At 46.2% G+C, this 18,703-nt stretch overlaps 1 protein-coding gene and 1 non-coding gene across 3 annotated transcripts; both read right to left on the bottom strand.

The window, feature by feature from the left end:
• Positions 1 to 935: 935 nt before the first annotated feature.
• On the bottom strand, positions 936 to 5,059 carry HEY1 (hes related family bHLH transcription factor with YRPW motif 1). Of its 2 annotated transcripts, XM_045896338.3 has the most exons (5): positions 4,556 to 5,059; positions 4,225 to 4,300; positions 4,015 to 4,098; positions 3,638 to 3,719; positions 936 to 2,734 (listed from the first exon to the last, which is right to left on the bottom strand). In XM_045896338.3, the coding sequence occupies exons 1-5, from the start codon at positions 4,642 to 4,644 to the stop codon at positions 2,151 to 2,153; spliced, it is 915 nt and encodes a 304-aa protein (XP_045752294.1). In that variant the 5' UTR covers positions 4,645 to 5,059; the 3' UTR covers positions 936 to 2,150. The 2 variants fall into 2 exon arrangements, with proteins under 2 accessions (XP_045752294.1, XP_045752295.1); XM_045896339.3 differs by lacking the exons at positions 3,638 to 3,719; positions 4,015 to 4,098; positions 4,225 to 4,300; positions 4,556 to 5,059 and adding an exon at positions 3,177 to 3,610 and having other exon boundaries at positions 936 to 2,736.
• A 4,989-nt stretch (positions 5,060 to 10,048) lies between these two features.
• On the bottom strand, positions 10,049 to 10,160 carry LOC123860680 (U6 spliceosomal RNA). The gene has a single exon (XR_006794797.1). It is a non-coding gene; the product is annotated as a U6 spliceosomal RNA (small nuclear RNA).
• Positions 10,161 to 18,703: the final 8,543 nt, after the last annotated feature.

Genomic DNA, 18,703 nt, shown 5'->3' with positions numbered 1-18,703 from the left:
CTCCTCCCCACCAACCTCAGGATCAAGGCAAACTTCGTCCAAGCCAGGAGACAGCACTCCCTAACTGGCAGGACTACTTTTCAGGCATTGGGAAGGCACCGTTCTCCCCCCTGGGGCCCACATTACTGCCTCTGTTCTGGCAGCGTTTTGTTCTAACCTAAAGCATATGTCAGCTTCCTCACTGCACAGCTCAGGAGTCAACTGCAACTAAAGGGTTAAGCAAATTCCTTGAAACAAGACAAGGAAAGCCTCCTGGAGCTGTGCAGGTGCAGAATTATGGCCTGCCACTGCTCATCATGCCCGATTCCCAAGCCCCTGCACAGGGTTTCAGAGATAGCAACGCTTCACTTTTCTTGTTTTGCAGAAGAAAGGAAAGAAGAAAAGAAGAAAGAAAGAAAAGAAAGAAAGAAAGAAAGAAAGAAAGAAAGAAAGAAAGAAAGAAAGAAAGAAAGAAAGAAAGAAAGAAAGAAAGAAAGAAAGAAAGAGAGAGAGAGAGAAAGAAAGAAAAAGAAAGAAAGAAAGAAAGAAAGAAAGATGAAATAAATTTTCTGTTCTCTCAGCACAGAACTATGCACACAGTAGATGCTCTCAGAAAAAAAAAAAAAAATTTTGTTGAGTGGTCAACATGGTTTTAAAAGATTTCATCAGAGTTTTTTCCCACCCTGCATGTCCCAGTGTGACTTGAGGCTTCCTAGCCCCCACATGGCCGGCTCAGGGCAGATCGCCTAACGGAACAGTCAAAGGGCTGTGTCTCCTGGTGGGAGTCAGGCCAAAACTCTGCACCGTAATGCAGTCACCTTCTTCAACAGCAAAGTCACACAGTTTAGAATTACAAAAATAACGAAGTCATTCAACCTAAGAAAACTGGTGGCCAGGCAAAATGAAAATGAGAGAAAATTTATCTCTTCTGAGCCAATAAAGGGAAAGGCCAAGGCTTGTAAGACATATACAGCAGAACAGTTTGTTCTTCCTTTTTTATTTAGTCACAACACATCAGTACAACAGAGGCCAAACCCAGTTCAGTGGAGATCGTTTACATTACACCTGCTAAAAGAATAAACCTGTAAAATGATACTTTTCTAGCCTGAACCAAATTAAACCAAAAGAAGGCCGCAAAGCCCTTTTGAATATCTCAACAACCACATTTCCATGCACCGAAAAGGAAAACACAACATAAAAATATCCAGTTAAAAGAAAACCTAGCAGTTCCGGGAAGAAGTAGGCTATGCATTTAACAGGTTCCACTGGACTGTTCCATTGACCGCTTGCCCCCTGAGATCACTTATCCATGTCAACACTTGTGAATTTGAGATCCGTGAGATTGCAACTTCACTGCATTGCTTGGGGCTGGTAAATGCAGGCATATTCTATGCAATTACCTTCTATCTCCTCCCCACCAACTCCAAATGGGGATCTGGCCTTCAAGTGGCTCTCTCCTACCTAAGCCAGAACTGACAAATCCTGGCAGATGACAGCAGTTGGTCGTATGGACTCAGAGCCCCTGATGGTTTATACACTCACCTGACTGCTGCAGGAGGCAGAGAATTAACTCATTTTCTTTCTTGGATAAAGCTGATCATCTGATTTGTCAACGCTTTGTTCAGAAATATAAAATTCAACATAGATCCTCCCCCACCCCCACAAAAGAATATTATTTATACAACACCTTAACTGTCAAAATATTAACAAATAGCATCATGTTAACATTGAACTTAGTGGTTTGGAAAATTAATTCTAAAAACAGACTTCAACTATACAAGAAGAAAAACAGACCAAAATACTAAATGTTAAAATTCCCCAAACTTTGAGGCGAAAATGGGATCATTCTCAGACAGAGAGGTTTACAAAGTAATGAGGCATAGAACAAACCTATTACCAAGTGTTGATTTATACTCACTATTTCAGTTTAATGTTTGGAACAAAATTTAACAACTAGTTTTTTAAAACTGCTAATACATGACGTGATAAAAAAATATTAAAAAAAAAGAAAAAGTAAACCAACAAACCTTTAGTCTTTCAACAAAATTTATCTGAAAGTGTACCTTTTTCCTTTTTACTTTTACTGACGACTTTAAGGTGATGTTGGCAACAGCCCAGCTCAGCTGGGATTGTTAAGTGTTCCCTTCCCTCAATTCTACAGCATCAGTTCTTTAAAAAGCTCCAATCTCCGTCCCCCAAGGTCTATAGGGCTTGCCAAGGTTTGCTGCCTGCGTGGGTGCCGAAGGGCTCAGTGCATTGGGAGACAGTAAGTGAAAGGAGCCAAAGGAGAAGGGGAAGGCCGACAAGGAAGCCACCGAGGAGAGCAGGGGCGGCGAGAGTTTGGAGGCAGAGGTGACCACAGGGAGCACCGGTCCGAGGCCGCCGCTAGGGGGCGCCCGCAGAGCGGGCGCCTCCGGATGTGCCGAAGCCAACCTGCCCTGGTGGTGTGGTTCCGTGGGCGAGGCCGTGGTGCCAGTGTTCCCGTGGCCGTTCTGGGGCAGCAGCAGGGGGTGCGCGACGTGCGGGTGATGTCCGAAGGCGCTCCCCCAGGGAATGTGTCCAAGGCCTGCATGGGCGCCACTGGCCGCCTCCCGCTGGGAGGCGTAGTTGTTAAGATGTGAGACCAGTCGAACTCGAAGGGGGTCAGAGGCATCTAGTCCTTCAATGATGCTCAGATAACGGGCAACTTCTGCCAGGCACTCCCGAAACCCCAAACTCCGATAGTCCATAGCAAGGGCGTGTGCGTCAAAATAGCCTGAGGGAAAGAACAAAAGAAAAACCTCAAGGCTTTGCTCATTTCCCGCATGTCTTCAATACCAAAAGGCAGCTCTCTTCCTGGCAGAGAAATACCTACAACCTTAAAAACGGCACATACGGGTTCTTATGAAGGTCCAAATACTCTGGAGTCGACCAAAGTCTTTGCATTAATCAACAGAAGTATGTCTTTGCTAATGCAAGTTCAAAGCCCAATTAGAAGCTGCTGAGCAGAAAGTGGAATTATACCCTACCAGCAGATGAAACTATGTTCATTCCTTTAATGTTTTCCCCCAACAACAACAAAAAATACATCAAGGACAGAAAAACCACAGAGCAGTGAAATGCATTAGACACACAGATGTAAGTTATCATCATGGAGCTTTTAGGCACTTGGTCCTGAGTATTTTCCGGCTGGAGACAGACACACAGACCCTGGTCTCCTATCTTCTGTTAGGGTTTCTCTAATTAACCACAACAGGTTTCTTTCCTCAAGAGTCATGTAGGAGCTTTCTTTTTTTTTTTAATGCTGTCAATAAAATTATAACCATATACTTAAAAAAATAAGTCTTTTTCTCAAGATGTCAATAAACAAATGTGGTGAGAGCTACCTGATTTTAATCAGGACTGTCACAACTTTAGGGCACCTCACACATAAAAGGTATTCTCCAAGAGAAGGTGCATTAGCTTACTCTGAAGAGGACTGGGGTGATGAATTCACTGGAGAAAATCCTCTGTGCATTTGAAAATGCCCTGACAGGCAACTGTACACGCCACACCATTCTCTCCCCACCCCCAAAGCACACAGCAAAAAATAAGGCAGCGACTGCACCAACGCTGGCCTGCTGCAGCTGCTCATTCTACCCAGAACACTCAGGGCCGCCAGGAGACTAGTGAGATGTACCTTTCCCTCCTGCAGTGTGCAGCATTTTCAGGTGATCCACGGTCATCTGCAAGATTTCGGCTTTTTCTAGCTTAGCAGATCCCTAGAGAAAAGCATGGCAAAAAAATAAAAATAAAAATAAAAAAATGATTGGGCACCAAGTGCCTTTGGGGAATAGCTTAAAATAGATATGCATGTATATGCTCTGCAAATCATAAAAGTACAAACTAAAGCAAAATGGGTTGTCTTCGCAAAATATGTTGGAATCTGTATATGATTCATCTCTGGCAAGCAATATGGTTATTTTTCGAGACACAGATAAGGTTGAGATTAACGAGGGGAAGGATTCCGAAGGTGTGGACAGCTACGCTGAGAGCTCTACCCACTTTCTCCATTACCTGTTTCTCAAAAGCACTGGGTACCAGCCGCCTCAGCTCAGACAAACTGTTATTAATCCGGTCCCGTCGGCGCTTCTCAATGATCTGTAGAAAGCGGACAAAACAAAGGAGGATATTTCCATCAAGACTGTAAATTTCAAAATGAAGCAAGGTAGTTCTTTCCATTAATTAATAACAAAACAAAACAAGAAGCACTGGAAAGAGACTCACGCCTCTTCGTCGTTTCCTGGCCAAGATCTGTGAAGATGTAGTTGGGGACATGGAACCTAAAGCCGAACTCAAGTTTCTGCATGAGGGGGAAAAAACAAGAATCGCTGTTAAGCGAGGGGATGTGATACGAGGGGTCTCCCGCACGCCCTCCCCGCACTCAGACTGTTTTGCTAACTTGGGTTTGGAAGCGCTGGGGGGTCCCTCACGCCCGACGGTGGCCGGACCGAGATGCGCAGAGGTCAGTGGAGGGCACCGACGTGCCCCGGGCCTTCGCCCGCTGTCACCGCGGCCAGCCTCCTGCCCGGGTTCCGCGCTGCCGCGGCCAACTCACCCATTCTCATCCGCACTCTCCTTTTCCACTTCGATGGTCTCGTCCAGCTCGCTATCCGAGGAGCTGTACTCGGGGTGGGCTCGCTTCATGCTGGCTGCGCGGGGGCTCCGGGGGAGGGTCGGCGCGGCGGGCAGGGAGGAGTTAACAGCAGCGGCGCCTCTCCGCGCTCGGGGGCTCGCGTTCAGCACACACTGATCGCGCTCACGCTCTGCCTCCGGTTAAAATTCAACCATCCCTTTCCCACGCTGCGCCCCTACTCAGCTCCCGGGGGAGGGCAGGAGGGGTGGAGGAGGCGGGCGAGGGGGCGGAGAGGCGGGGCGGCGGCGCCTGGGCAACAGCCTCCCCTCCGCCAACCCGGCTTCTCGCTCCGTTGATTGGCAGCCGCTCCGGGGAGGGACCAGAGCGAGGCTCGGGGCGAGGGCGAACCCGCCCCCGCCCTCCACGCCGGCCCCTGCCCGGCGGCGGTGCGTCGGCTCCGCGGGGGCTCCGCTGGGTCTCCGCTGGTGGGGGGGCGGGGATGGTGGGGAAGAGGAGGCGCGGCGGCTGTGGGCCGGCGGCGGGCAGGCGGGGGAGGCCGGGCCGGGACGCAAGCCCGCCGACGGCCGCGGCCCCGCCCCGCCCCGCGCGCCCCGATTGGCCTGGCCGCACGCCAGGGCCGCGCCTGCAGCGCCGCCGGTGAGCCGCACGCGCCGCGGGCCGTGGGAAAGTGCCGGCGCCACGGCCGCCAGCCAATCCGGGCGGCCGGCGGCGGCGACGGCGGCCGCGCTGGCGGCGGCGGCGGCGGCGCTGGGCGTCCGCATGAATGGAGAAGAATGGGCAGACGGGGGAGCGGGGCCGCGCGAGGGCGCGCCGGCGGGGGCTGGGCGGCCGCGGGCCGGGCCCCCCGTGTGAACCTGTAATCGGAGCCCGGGCGCCGGGCGGCCCCGGAAACCGCCGCCCTGAGCCGCGGTAAATCTCGGCTGCGGGGCCACCCGTGCCCGGCGGCGGGAGGCGCGCGCCGCTGGCGGAGCCGGGCCCGATGCACCTGGCCGGGTGGCGCGCCGGCCGCCCGGCGGGGGCCGCAGGGCGCCGGGAGAGCGGAGCCCGTGCGCCGCCACAGTGGCCACCAGCAAGACGTGGCTTCTGGGGATGTCCTTTTTCGTTTTGGGGGAACCGTGTCCCCACATGCAGCCAGTCTCGCTTCTGCAGCGCTTCCCATCCTCCAGAGTGGAATGAGTACCCTGTGCATCTAATTTCCGGGCAAGTGGAACGCTTGTTTTCTCGGCTGACTAGGTGGAAAAAAAAAAAAAAAAAAAAAAAAGACCCCTGGGGATATCCATTATGGGTTTTTGTTTTGTTTTGTTTTTTGTTTCCAGGCTTTGGCGGCCAGATCCTCTCAGCGGGCGACAGGGTGGCGGGGCTGGGCATTTGCGTCTGAGGCCGCCCTCGCTGCGGGAATGCACGTCTCTGACCCTTACACACACGCGCGCATACACACACACACACACAGCACATCTCCGGCTTGAGTTCTTGGCGTGTACTCGGAGCTCTACAAAGTTACCGAAGTCCTCCAGAAGATACTTGGGGTAAAAAATTGTGTATCTCTGGCCTGATGCCCTATTCGAGGATTTGTAGAAGCAGCCGGATGGGTGTTTTGAATTTGGAAATCCATGGTTCTCTATCCCTTACAAAGGAGCAGAGCAATTGGTATTCCTCCGGGGTCCATTCTCTGGCTGCTGACCTTGCAGTCCTGTCAGTGAGGGAGCACTTGATAGATATTGAGGATAAGAAATATTTTCTCACTTTTACAAATAGCCTCTCCGTTTCTATCCCTCCTTAATTCGTGATCCCAATGCCATCTTAACACATTTTAGGCGCCACACCCTCTGAATGGCCTGAGCCTAATATGTGTGTTCGATTTTAACCCCTCACCTCCACATACATATTATTCCACCTCCTGACTCCCACTGAACTCTTACTTCACCTTCACCTCCAGCCCCTCAGCCCTTCCTTCTGGCCTCCTCTGCTTCCCTCTCTAGGCTGGGTCCCTCCATCATGCCATGTTGGATTTTTTTCTTGCTGGCACACCAAACACCCTTGCTGCCTGATATCCCCCTGCATGCCACTTGCCAGTTGTCCACCCAAGACCAATCCCATTATCTGCTTACTCTGCCCATACTCACAGGTAAGAGTTCTTTGGGGGTTGCTAGAGGTGCAGCCTCCCAAGCTCCTTTCCAACCTCCACAGTCTTCAGCCAATCATATTGCTCACTGCCACCTGCCTCTTCCCCCACCCCTGGAACCTAATGGTCCCCAGGCATAGGAAACCCTCCACCACTCCCCTCTGCCTTCCAGAAGTCCCTCTGGCATTCAGTTTCTTCCCCCAACGTGACAGGCCACCTACCCCAGAAATTAGCGTGTCCACTTGCCCTCTGTGATTCCGTGGTCCCCAGACTCTGGAATCTACAGTGAGTGAGCCTTTCCTGCTTTGGCCCATTCTTGCTGCCTTGCAGGGGCATGGGCAGGCTGCCGATAAGGCCTGAGAATGTTGTGGTGACCCAAGAGTGGTATGGCCCCCACCCTCCTGGAACTCACATCCTCGGAGCTGGAGGGGGGGGTGGAGAGTTAGATAATGCTCAGGTGAAATTGCTGTAGATATGCTAATGCTTGGAAACACCTTTTGCTAGGGAAAAACAAGGGGGTGAAGATACTTCATGAGGTCTGGAAAGGACTTTTCTGAGCTTGGGAAGGCACTTAAGAACTAGGCAGTTCTATTAGAGCCACAAAAGAAAGGGCTGAGGCCCTGCCATGGGTAGAGAGTTGGACTGAGAGTATGAGGCCCGGTTTTCCACCACTTGCAGAGTAGAGGGGATTTATCCCAGGAGGCCTGGAGTAAAGAACTGCTGTAAACTTCTTAGCAGTCCCCAGAGAGCAAGACACACCCTGCAAAAGCAAACCCCTCTCCAACCGAAGTGGGGCTGTGTAGACCTGGCCCCTCAGGAAAGGGCCTTTTCCCAACATCGGTAGGGAGGGAGTGTTTTTCATAATTCACCCGTCCTGTGGTACCAGCCTTTTCAGATTTGCACACAGGCCCCTTTCCCTGCCCGTCTGTGGAACCTGGGTGCTGCAGACGCCCTGGAAGACAGATACTCCATATTTTGGAATTCACTCACAGGGCCAGGCCAGGGTGGGGCCTTCCCACAGGTGAACCAGTGAGACCTCCAGAGGGAAAGAGCCCACTCTCAAACTCAGTTCCAGCATTTCTGTATGAAAGAAGATTAAGGGTGGCCAACTGGCTGGAAAGGACAAAAACAGTGGCTGGGTAGGGAACCACCCAGGAAAAAGCCCTGAGTCTTCAATTGTCCATTCCTCAGAGGTTTGGCTACTGTCAGGGTCCCCACTTGGGTGTCCTGGATGAGGCCCTTTCTCTGTCAGTTTGTTAGTGAGTGCAGGCGATCATGACTGTAAATGCTAGAAATGGTATGCAGGAAGGCCGAGACTATACCAGCGCCCCCCAAAAAGAGAGGGGCTGCCTCACTCTGGTCTTTTAGGCAAGTTGCTTTATCCAATCTGAAGCAAAATACCTTTGTTAAACTCACTTTTTCGTGAAGTCAGCCAGTGTTTGAGGCATCTGAGTCTTGCTTGTTTATGTAGTCACTTGACACACATGTATAAAGCCCCTACTATGTGCTGGGCACTGGGCCAGGCCTGGAGCAATGAGCAGAAAAGCCACAGTCTTGATCAAGCTGCTCACAAGAGTGTTTGGTAAAGATGCAGTCAGATCAGCCTTGGATGCACGACAGCGGGCAAGTTACTCAACCTCTTTAAACCCTGATTCTCATATCTGTAAAATGGGGATATTAATAATGATTTTCCGATGCCACAGATTACATAAGATCAGTTCTATCAAGCGTTTTAATGGTGCTGGGCCAAGAGCAGCTGTCGTTATGAGCTATTAATATACCTGATTTACCAATGAGTAAACTGAGCACTGGGTTACCCCTCAGTTTTCTTCTGATAACTCTGTTACACATCTAATGAGGTTGAAAGGAGGACAAAATAATTCTCTACTAATTGGATATATTAAAAACAGCCTCGGGCGCCTGGGTGGCTCAGTTGGATAGGCGACCGCCTTCGGCTCAGGTCATGATCCCAGGGTCCTGGGATCGAGTCCCACATCGGGCTCCCTGCTTCTCCTTCTGACCCTCTCTCCCCTCATGTTCTCTCTCTCACTCTCTCTCTCTCAAATAAATAAATAAAAATCTTAAAAAAAAAAACAGTCTCTAGAAAGTAATATCCTTTAGAGATGACGAGAAAGAACTAGTGCTTTTTGCTAAGAGCACTAGATTATTTTGAGTAGAGCTTAAAAATAAGCATCTGCTATTCATTATTAGTGAAAGTTGTGCTTTTTGAGTTTCTTATTAAGGAACATCCCCTGAGCATGCGGTGCTATAAACTTGTGTATAAATAAGTTGCATAGTTATGGCGTTCAGAGATGGCTCCTTTAGGAGAACACCCCAAATCAGAACCCACAAGACGGAGTCGCCCAAAACCGTCATACCAAAATTTTGACCGAATGCCAGTTTCCCTCTGTGCCTCATGCTTGCTGCCCTTTGTGGATGCTGCCTCGCGCGCCAGATTGCCTTGTGGCCTGTCATGCCACGCAAAAGTGCATTTCCACTATCAACTCCCCTAATTGAGGTCAGATGTAAGACGCCTTGGTGCTCGCCCCGGGGGGATTGCTTAATTGGAAAGCCGGCAGGCAGCGGTGTGGTGCTGGGGAGGAGGAGAGCATTCCAAGCTGCCTGCTGGGTTTGGGGGACCCTTTCCTAGCTGTGCATACCTCTGTCCTCCCAGCCTGCTTCCTCATCTAGAAATAAAAATAATCCTTCAGCTTTTGCTTTTTTTTTTTTTGAAAGGGAAAATGAGACAAAGCATTTTGTAAAATACTGCACACATGTTACGTCTTATTGCTTGAGTTATGATGATGGTGGTGGTCATAACACGGGCTGCTCATCCTGAGCTTTGTTGGGCCACCTAAGAGGATGCTTCTGTAAGTCTTGCTCCTGCCAGAGAATTCCTTCAGGATGAGCCACTCCATCTTTCAAAAGCGGCGGCGGTGGGGGGGGTGGGGGGGGTGGGGGGAGGTGGTATTTAAAATGCTAAAGTGAATTTCACAGACCATTAATCTCTCAAGACTCTGTAAATAAAAGACCATTAATCTCTCAAGACTGTTTTCAAATACATTTGGGAAGTTCTTGGAGATATCAGGACACAGGAGAGCATGAATGGGTCTGAGAAGTCCTTAGTAAGGAATCCTCATTGGCATGTGTCTAACTCAGCAACTCAGCGCTTCCCAAACTTTTGACCCATAAGAAAATTAAGCATAAGTGAAAAGGAACTTAATAAAAAGTATTGTTGAGTTCTGGTAATAATATAACTTCTGCTTTGAAAGTTCTTTGCTAACTAATCTGTGAGACCAATTCCTTCGAGAAATTTATAAATACTTTTTTGTTTCAATATGGGACACTTGACGAATTTTGTGTTGTTACCCTTGTGCTGGGGCCATGCTAATCTTCTCTGCATAAATTCTTTTTAATAACAAACATTTTTATGGCACTTACCGTATGCCAGGCACAGTTTTAAAAACTTTATATATGATTAATTGAATCCTCACACTAAACCAGGAAGGAGGAATTATTATCTTTCTTAGTTTTCAAAAAGGAAGACCAGGCAGAGAAAAGTAGGAAATTCGCCCAAAATCATATCTGACTCCCTGCTAGTGGTTTGATTCCATGACGCCCTCTTTTCCTCAAAGAGTAATTTCCAGAGCATTATTTTCTCAATGAAAATGATGCAAATAGTAATTTACAACATACTGTTTGCTCAAAGTAATTCAAATACTAATTTGTAGTGTATTCTTTTCACGATTTAAATGATTCAGCTACTTTTTATTTCCAGACTTTCAAGACCGCTCTGGATACAATTGAGATAAATCTTAAGATGTCACAAAAGCAAGTTTGTGAATGACTCCTCTGAACTTGGGCCCAGTTGCCTTCAGAGGAAGAGAAGGCCCGTGTTCCTAGTCGCCTAGGTGCCCATACAACACTGCCCCAGTGAGGCCTACAACTTCACTAGATCCTGTTTCTAAGTATTTCGTAATTTAGCACTTTTGTGTTCATAGATACTTATAAATAAATCTTAAATGATTTTAAATTATTAAAATGCAGAGTGTGGCAGGAGGTTCCAGGTGAAGTCCAAACCAGAACTCACAGACTCTGTCTTTGAAAATAGCAGGTGTTGGACGCCTGGGTGGCTCAGTTGGTTAAGCGGCTGCCTTCGGCTCAGGTCATGATCCTGGAGTCCTGGGATCGAGTCCCGCATTGGGCTCCCTGCTCGGCAGGGAGTCTGCTTCTCCCTCTGACCTTCCCCCCTCTCATGCTCTCTCTCTCTATCTCATTCTCTCTCTCAAATAAATAAACAAAATCTTTAAAAAAAAAAATAGCAGGTGCGATCCACCTAGCTTGTCTGTGTCCCTGAATTGATAGTCACTGGAGCTTTGGTTTTAGATGGAAAGGAATGTTGTTGGGTTTTTGTTTGTTTTGTTACATTTCAATTTAGGGGCCCCAGGCAGAGATGAGGAAGAAAAGAAGAATTGAGGGGATCAATTTTGAGTCTCAGTAGAGAGAAGGATTAGGACCAGGAGCTGAAGGAGCTGTTTACGTGATTATTCTGGTGAAAAAATAATGCTGACAAGCACCCCAGTAACAACATGATTCAGGGTTGGGAAGGGGTCATTCTGCAACCCGCACCCCACCCCTCCATGCACACTTACCACCAAATGGCACTGTGAGGGTGCAGGGTAATGCACCAAGGGGGGAGGCTGGGGGGCTTGGCAGAGCAGCAGGCTTAAGGGGGACCTGGTACTGATGAACTCAGTCCTGAACATCGATGGGGCACTGCCCAGGTAGGGCTGAGAACTTAGGGGTCAAAAAGAAGGGTTCAATTGTAATCTGGGTATTAATGTGACATTGTTTATACCCAAAGGCTAATGGGGCCAGGCAACATTCCAATTACAAGAGGGAAAATGAAGTGAAAGGTGTTTGGATATGATCCCTGCTATGTACTGAATTGTGTCCCCCTGAAACTCATATATTGAAGCCTTAACCCCCAATGTGATGGTATTTGGAGATGGGGCCTTTAGGAAGTAGTTAGGTTTTTTGTTTGTTTGTTTGGTTTTGTTGGCAGGGAAGAGGGGCAGAGAGACTCTTAAGCAGGCTCCATGCCTAGTGCAGAGCCCGACACAGGGCTAGATCTCACGACCGTAAGATCATGACCTGAACATAAATCAAGAGTTGGATGCTTAACTGATCTGAGCCACCCAGGTGACACAGAAGTAGGTAGGTTTAAATGAGGTCATAGAGTGGAGCCCTCATGATGGGATTAGTGCCCTTATAAGAAGAGACACCAGAGACCTTGCTCTCTCTCTCTCTGCTATGTGAGGACATATTGAGAAGACAGCCTTCTGCAATCCAGGAAAAGTGAAAAAATAAATTTGTGCTGTTTAAGCCACCTTATCTATGGTATTTTGCTATGGCAACCCAAACTGAGAAAATTCCTATTTCAAAACTTATAGAACGTCAATATATCTCTGTGAGTAGGCATTTCTGTTATAGATGTGTTCTATTTCACAGCTTTTAGAATATGTTTTCCTTTTCAGTAATTGAAAGAGCTAAACACAAGGTTTTTACAAATGTTTCCCACTTAAAAGGCCCCATTTTTATAACATCAAAGATATTTTTCTATTTTTCAGTGACTTTTCTTTTTAAAATATCTTATTAATTATAATTTAATGAGATCAGATAAGTGTTTTTTCCCCCAAATGGCAAAGGGCTTAGTTTTTCTAGTTAGTATCACCATTTTTTTAAAGATTTTATTTATTTATTTGACAGAGAGAGAGAGAGAGGGAGAGAACACAAGCTGGGGGAGCGGCAGAGGGAGAAGCAGACTACCCGCTGAGCAGAGAGCCCGATGTGGGGCTCGATCCCAGGACCCTGGGACCATGACCTGAGCCGAAGGCAGACGCCCAACCGACTGAGCCACCCAGGCGCCCCTGTATCACCATTTAACTAGAGCTTGGCTTTTCTGTCTGGAATCTTCCTTCCTGCCTCTCTCCTTTTTGAGATACTCGACAATGAAATGAAGAGATGATTCATCTCTGCTGCAAGTTCACAATGTAGGGAACCGACCCTACTGAGCCTCTCACTGATACACAGGAACCCAGGACCCCCTCTCTAGGCCTTCTATCTCATCTCCCCGCCGTACAAAATCCCCAGAAGTGGTCCTGAGGTTTCCTTTGGCCAGTCTTGCAACTGTGGCCATCCCTCTGTGAACGACCTTCAGGACTGCAGCAGGCAGATCGTTCACCTTCCTTGAAAGTACGCTCTGGAGGACACAACTCACTTCCTCAGATTTTCATAAAATGTACAACTGAATAAATTTTTCTTTTACCATCTAGAGACACTATAAAATATTTAACTATTTTGGCTCTTTGGGGTTTATATTTGTTACACTGTATTCAGTAATTATAACACATAGTATATAGAGTAAAATTAATGTATTTCTTCCACTTGGGAAAAAAACATGAAATAGAAGAATGAGTGGGCAGAATTTTTCATAGGGTTTAACACATGCCATAATTTTTGAAAAGCAGGATGTATTTGGCTCTTAAGGAGCTTGATTTGTCTTTGATTTTATGTGCTGTCACCCATCACTGCCTCAGTCCATATGCCGTTATCATAATAAATACTGAAGCGCTTCTTAAAACTTTAATCAAAAGTACACTTATCTAGGAATCCACAGCTCTAAGTTTTTGTCCTCTGTAAAATACATGACTCAGTAAATTTCCACACCCAGTTTTAAGAGTTCATTCAATATTTTGCTGGTGTTAGCAAAGCAAACCCAAAAACGTTAAGAAATTTCAAGTATTCCTTAAATTGGTGACCCAAACCAAAACGTCTGCTACCAGCCCATCTTAAATTTTTTTAGTACTTAACTCATACCACCTTAGTGTCTAAAATTTCTATTCAAAACATAGACTTAAAATACACACACACACACACACACAAAATCATACTCTCCTGGTACCATTTATGGCTGATTTGCAACATTTATTGAGTTTTTCTTCTTGAAATTTGACTAGAAGAATTAGCTTTTAAATCAATGTTATCTAATTGATAAATATTACTTTCGTTTATTCTTTCCCCAAAACTCAGTCCTTATTGACAAGCTCCAAAGCACTTTTATAGTATAGCATATCCCTTTTACATCCTACAGAGTTCCTGCTGGGACACACTGCTGGTAAGTACGTCGTAGACATACATGCCTAATAAGCTGAGGGACAGAGAAGGGAACGAGAGAATCTGGAAAGAGAAGTTTCACTAACAGTTCTTTGGATTTTATCATTATGAACTTAGATCCCCTTCTCACACACACACACACACACACATACACACACACACACGATTTTGCTTTACAATTGTTAATCATTAAGAGTCTTCTTTATTGGGACACCTGAGTGGCTCAGTCGGTTAAGCGTCTGCCTTCGGCTCAGATCATGATCCCAGGGTCTTGGGATCGAGTCCCGCATCGGGCTCCCTGCTCTGCAGGGAGCCTGCTTCTCCCTCTGCCTCTGTCTCTCTCTCTCTGTCTCTCATGAATAAATAAATAAAATCTTTTTAAAATAAATAAAAAATTTTAAAAAAGAGTCTTCTTTATTTTTAAGATTTTATTTATCAGAGAGAGAGAGAGATCACAAGCGTGGTGGGGGGGCAAAAGGGAGAAGCAGGCTCCCCGCTGAGAAGGGAGCCCAATATGGGACTCAATCCCAGGATCCTGGAATCATAACCCAAGCTGAAGGCAGATGCTTAACCGACTGAGCCACCCAGGCGCCCCACATTAAGAGTTTTCTACACAAGGAGCGCCTGGGTGGCTCAGTCGGTTAAGGACCAACTCTTGATCTCAAGGTTGTGAGATGGAGACCCAAGTCAGGCTCCATGCTGGGCATGGAGACTGCTTAAGATTCTCTTTCTCTCCTACTCCCTCTGCTCCTCCCCCCTTCTCTCTCCCTTTCTAAAAAAAAAAAAAAATTTTTCTACACAAGTCACCATGTATAGACTATAAATATTTTTCTTTCTTCATTTGGACAGTCTGGCCCACAACACTAAACTGTGTGAACACACCAAAAATCTTAAAGAAGATTGAGCAAGAACACATCATAGTATCGTTTTTCTTAACATTTTCTCTCACTTTTTTGGGAACAAGACTGACAGGTAAGGAACCCACAAGGCCATCCATATTGTTCTCTAGGAGGAATTTTCATATTGCTTCTTCCATGTGTTTATTCATGAAATCTGGGTCTCTAGGACCCACATGTTTAAGTGCCAGCCAGGGAGTAAGAATATGTGGATCGGGAATAAAGAAAGAATTGTGTCAGAGTAGACACTTCAATGCAATGGGTCAACAGCAATTGGCTGCCTTTATTCTGCTTGTGGCATTTATATGGAGTTAGGAGAGAAAACAGGAGAGGGTGTGGTGGTCTGTGCCTAAGTGGGGCAAGGAGGGCCTCAAGTGTAAGGAAACAGGGCAGCGGAGGGAGAGAGCAGGGAAAAGCGATTAACATGCCCAGGAGGACAAAGAAAATGAAACGGGATAGGACAATCCAGTTGGGTTCAGAAACAAAAGGGGGAAGGTGGAATCCCCATCACACATAGCTGAGGTGACACAGAAAGACATATACACATAGGAGAAAGAAGGCCTAGAGTTGGAGAATCCATTAGGAAGGAACCTGGATTCAAGCTATGGTTTCAGGGAGGGAATGAAAGAGGGGAAGGAATTCTGAAATAACACGGAGCAATCCTTGGCATGCCATTAGATGGAGATGATAGTGCCCTGCAGGGAGCGAATCAAGAACCATTCCCAGATTTCTTGCTCCACCATGGTGGTTCTCAACTTCTAGCATGCATCACAGGTACCTGGGGGGCAAGGTACCACTGCTGCTGTTCCAAGGACCGCACTTTGAGAACCACTGATCTAGAAGCCGTTTGTCTTTGCTAATAAAGAAACTTGGCTCCAACGGAGGACAGTGGAGGAGAAAAGCTGCTTGTTGTCCAGTCTATCAAAAGATCATGGTGGGATACACAGTATTCAGTGATGCATCTCTGAAGTCAGCCAGGCTCTTTCAAATGATAAGAACTTTATACTTTTCCAATTAATTCAGGATGTATGTTAAACTCTTCCACTGAGCTATTTGGATTTGATGGTTTTGTTGTTGGGAATGGTTTGATATTTTAAGGAAGTCACTGCCTACTTGAAAAACCATGGTCTCTCAAAATAAATTTCCCATGGGAAGAGCCCCATAGAGAAGAAAGGGAGCTCTTGTCCCCCCTGCCCCCAACTGAAATGTGCAGGCATCTGAAACCCAAATAAATGAGCAAATAAAAGATGAAAGCATACAGGAGATCATCCTTCAAATCCACAAAGGTGAAATAATTAAAAACTAGGTGAAGGGCGCCTGGGTGGCTCAGGTGGTTAAGCGACTGCCTTCAGCTCAGGTCATGATCTTGGAGTCCCTGGATCGAGTCCTGCATCGGGCTCCCTGCTCAGCAGAGAGTCTGCTTCTCCCTCTGACCCTCCCCCCCCATCTCATGTGCTTGATCTCTCTCATTCTCTCTCAAATAAATAAAATTTATTTTTTAATTAAAAAAAAACTAGGTGAACATTACAGTGGTAATAATAAAACTTAATAATATGTATTAATTATATAAACAAAGAAACCATGTTCCTCCAGGGTCTACTCCATCATTTGGTATTGAATTATGATTCACCCAAAATATATATATATATATATATATATATATATATTCCAACTTCAGATCTATGTTTAGATCAGTGGTTCTCAAACTTTAGCAAGCCTCAGAATCACAAGGAGGGCTTACTAAAACACAGATGCTTGGGCCCCACCCACACTGTGTCTGGTTCAGCAGATTTAGAGTGCGCTCAAGAATTTGTATTTCAAGTAAGTTTTCAGGCAAAACTGATGCTGATGGTTCAGAACCATACTTTAAGAATTGCTGGTTTCGATCCATTGTTCACAACTTAGCCATATATTAGAATTATCTGGGGAGCTATTTCTAAAAATTCCAATTCTTGGGCTCCTGGGTGGCTCAGATGGTTAAGTGTCTGCCTTCAGCTCAGGTCATGATCCCAGACTCCTGGGATCGAGTCCCGCATCGGGCTCCCTGCTCAGCGGGGAGCCTGCTTCTCTCTCTCTCTCTCTGTCTCTCATGAATAAATAAATAAAATCTTTTAAAAATAAATAAATAAATAAAAATTCCAATTCTTATACCACATCTCAAAACCATCCCAATCAGAATCTCTGGGGATAGAGCCCAGTCATCAATATTTTTCTTCCCTAAGTTCTCAGGAGATTCCAATGTGCAGCTGAAGTAGAGAATTTCTAGTTAGATCAGTAGTTCTCAAACTTTGGCACATGTCAGAATCACCCAGAGGACTTGTTAAATCCCAGAGAACTGGCCCTTCTTGTAGAGTTTCTGATTCAGTAAGTCTGGGTTGCGCCCAAGATTAAGCATTTCAGTCAAGTTCCCAGGTGATGATGCTATTGATCCTGGAACCACACTTTGAGAACCATGGGTTAGACCGTGGGTTAAACTTGGCTGCACTTGGAATCTATCGGGGGATCTGGTATAAAATACTGAAGTTAGCCTCCCCTCTGGCCCCCCCAAAAACAACAAAAACTGGGCACTGGGATTTAATTCTTTTTTTAAAAAAAGATTTTTATTTATTTGAGAGCAAGAGAGAGAGCATGAGTGGAGGCGGGGAGGGGCAGAGGGAGAGGGAGAAGCAGGCTCCCTGCCAAGCAGGGAGCCCGACGCAGGGCTCGATCCCAGGATCCCAGGATCCCAGGACCATGATCTGAGCTGAAAGCAGACGCCCAACCCCATGAGCCACCCAGGCATCCCTGGATTTAATTCTTCTGGGATGGTGTCTGGCATAAGTGTGCTGTCCATGCTCCCCAGGTGATTCTCTTGTGCAGCCAAGACTGAGACTCACTGCTAAACCAAGCAAAGGTGATGATGCGATCCATGCATGTGTCTGTCAGTTGCAACTCTTGCTGCTCATCTAGTTAAATATGACCTCTCCCAACTAAAACATATTCCTGCTTTAATCACTATATGCAACATATATCTTTGCTTAAGAAAAATACTACATTGAAATAAATGGGAGATTATGACAGTCATTTCTGAATTTGAGAAATAACTAGGTTAAGCCAGGAGGGGATTCTCCCCCCTTTGGTTGCTATAAATACAACTTACTGTCTGAATTTTTTTTTAATGTAACATGGTAACCCACCCCTTTGGTAATCTGTAGCTAGTCATGTAAACAGAAACATTATAACTGTTATTATAAAAGCAGTTTCCTATAAATGAGAATTTATGCTTATATCTAAATAAACTTGAAATCTGATCAAACACCCTGGCTCCAGGGAAATAACTTTGGGTTTGGACAACACAAACCAGAGTAACGTTTTACTGCCAGTTGAAGTTTTTGAATATACAGGGTCATTTTTAATCATATAGTATGAGAATAGTTTGTCTGTTACAGACAGTAGAAGCTAAGATTTGTAAATGGGGTGGGGGTGTGGATGGGGAAGTAGCAAATGGAGTCAACTCTTAACTGAGAACTTTCTTGGCCAGCTCTATGATATCAGATACATGTTTGTAAATAATTACCTTCTACTTCAGTTTTCACTGGAAACAGTAATACCATTGTGTGTTAGCAGCTAATTCACTAAGTTACCATTCATGACCCTTCTAGGATATACTATGCAAGGTCCAGATCTAATACCCAGAAAGACTTTAGAAATTTAGGACTGGAAAGGCTGAGAAACCACTTTTCACCCATCAGAGTGGCTGTAATAAAAAAGACAAAGCAAGTACTGGGGACAATCTGCAGAAAGTGAAACCCTCATACATTGCTGGTTGGGAATTTACCACCAATTTGGAAGCTGTCATTATCCTTAAAAGTTAAACACAAATTGGGACGCCTGGGTGGCTCAGTCTGTTGAGCTTCTGTCGTGATCCCCGGGTCC

Source organism: Mirounga angustirostris, unplaced genomic scaffold, assembly GCF_029215605.1.
Source record: "Mirounga angustirostris isolate CCGP_5_RB_7025 unplaced genomic scaffold, mMirAng1.0.hap1 SCAF_4, whole genome shotgun sequence".
Classification (NCBI taxonomy): domain Eukaryota; kingdom Metazoa; phylum Chordata; class Mammalia; order Carnivora; family Phocidae; genus Mirounga; species Mirounga angustirostris.
This window is presented reverse-complemented; position numbering and strand designations above follow the sequence as displayed.

Excerpts from the sequence above, each read along its gene's own strand:
- HEY1 (XM_045896338.3), bottom strand. The coding sequence starts at position 4,644 with ATGAAGCGAGCCCACCCCGAGTACAGCTCCTCGGATAGCGAGCTGGAC. Across the intron at positions 4,301-4,555 it reads GAGAGTGCGGATGAGAATGG|AAACTTGAGTTCGGCTTTAG; the intron begins GTGAGTTGGCCG and ends CCCCTCATGCAG. Across the intron at positions 4,099-4,224 it reads CCAGGAAACGACGAAGAGGC|ATCATTGAGAAGCGCCGACG; the intron begins GTGAGTCTCTTT and ends CGCTTTCTACAG.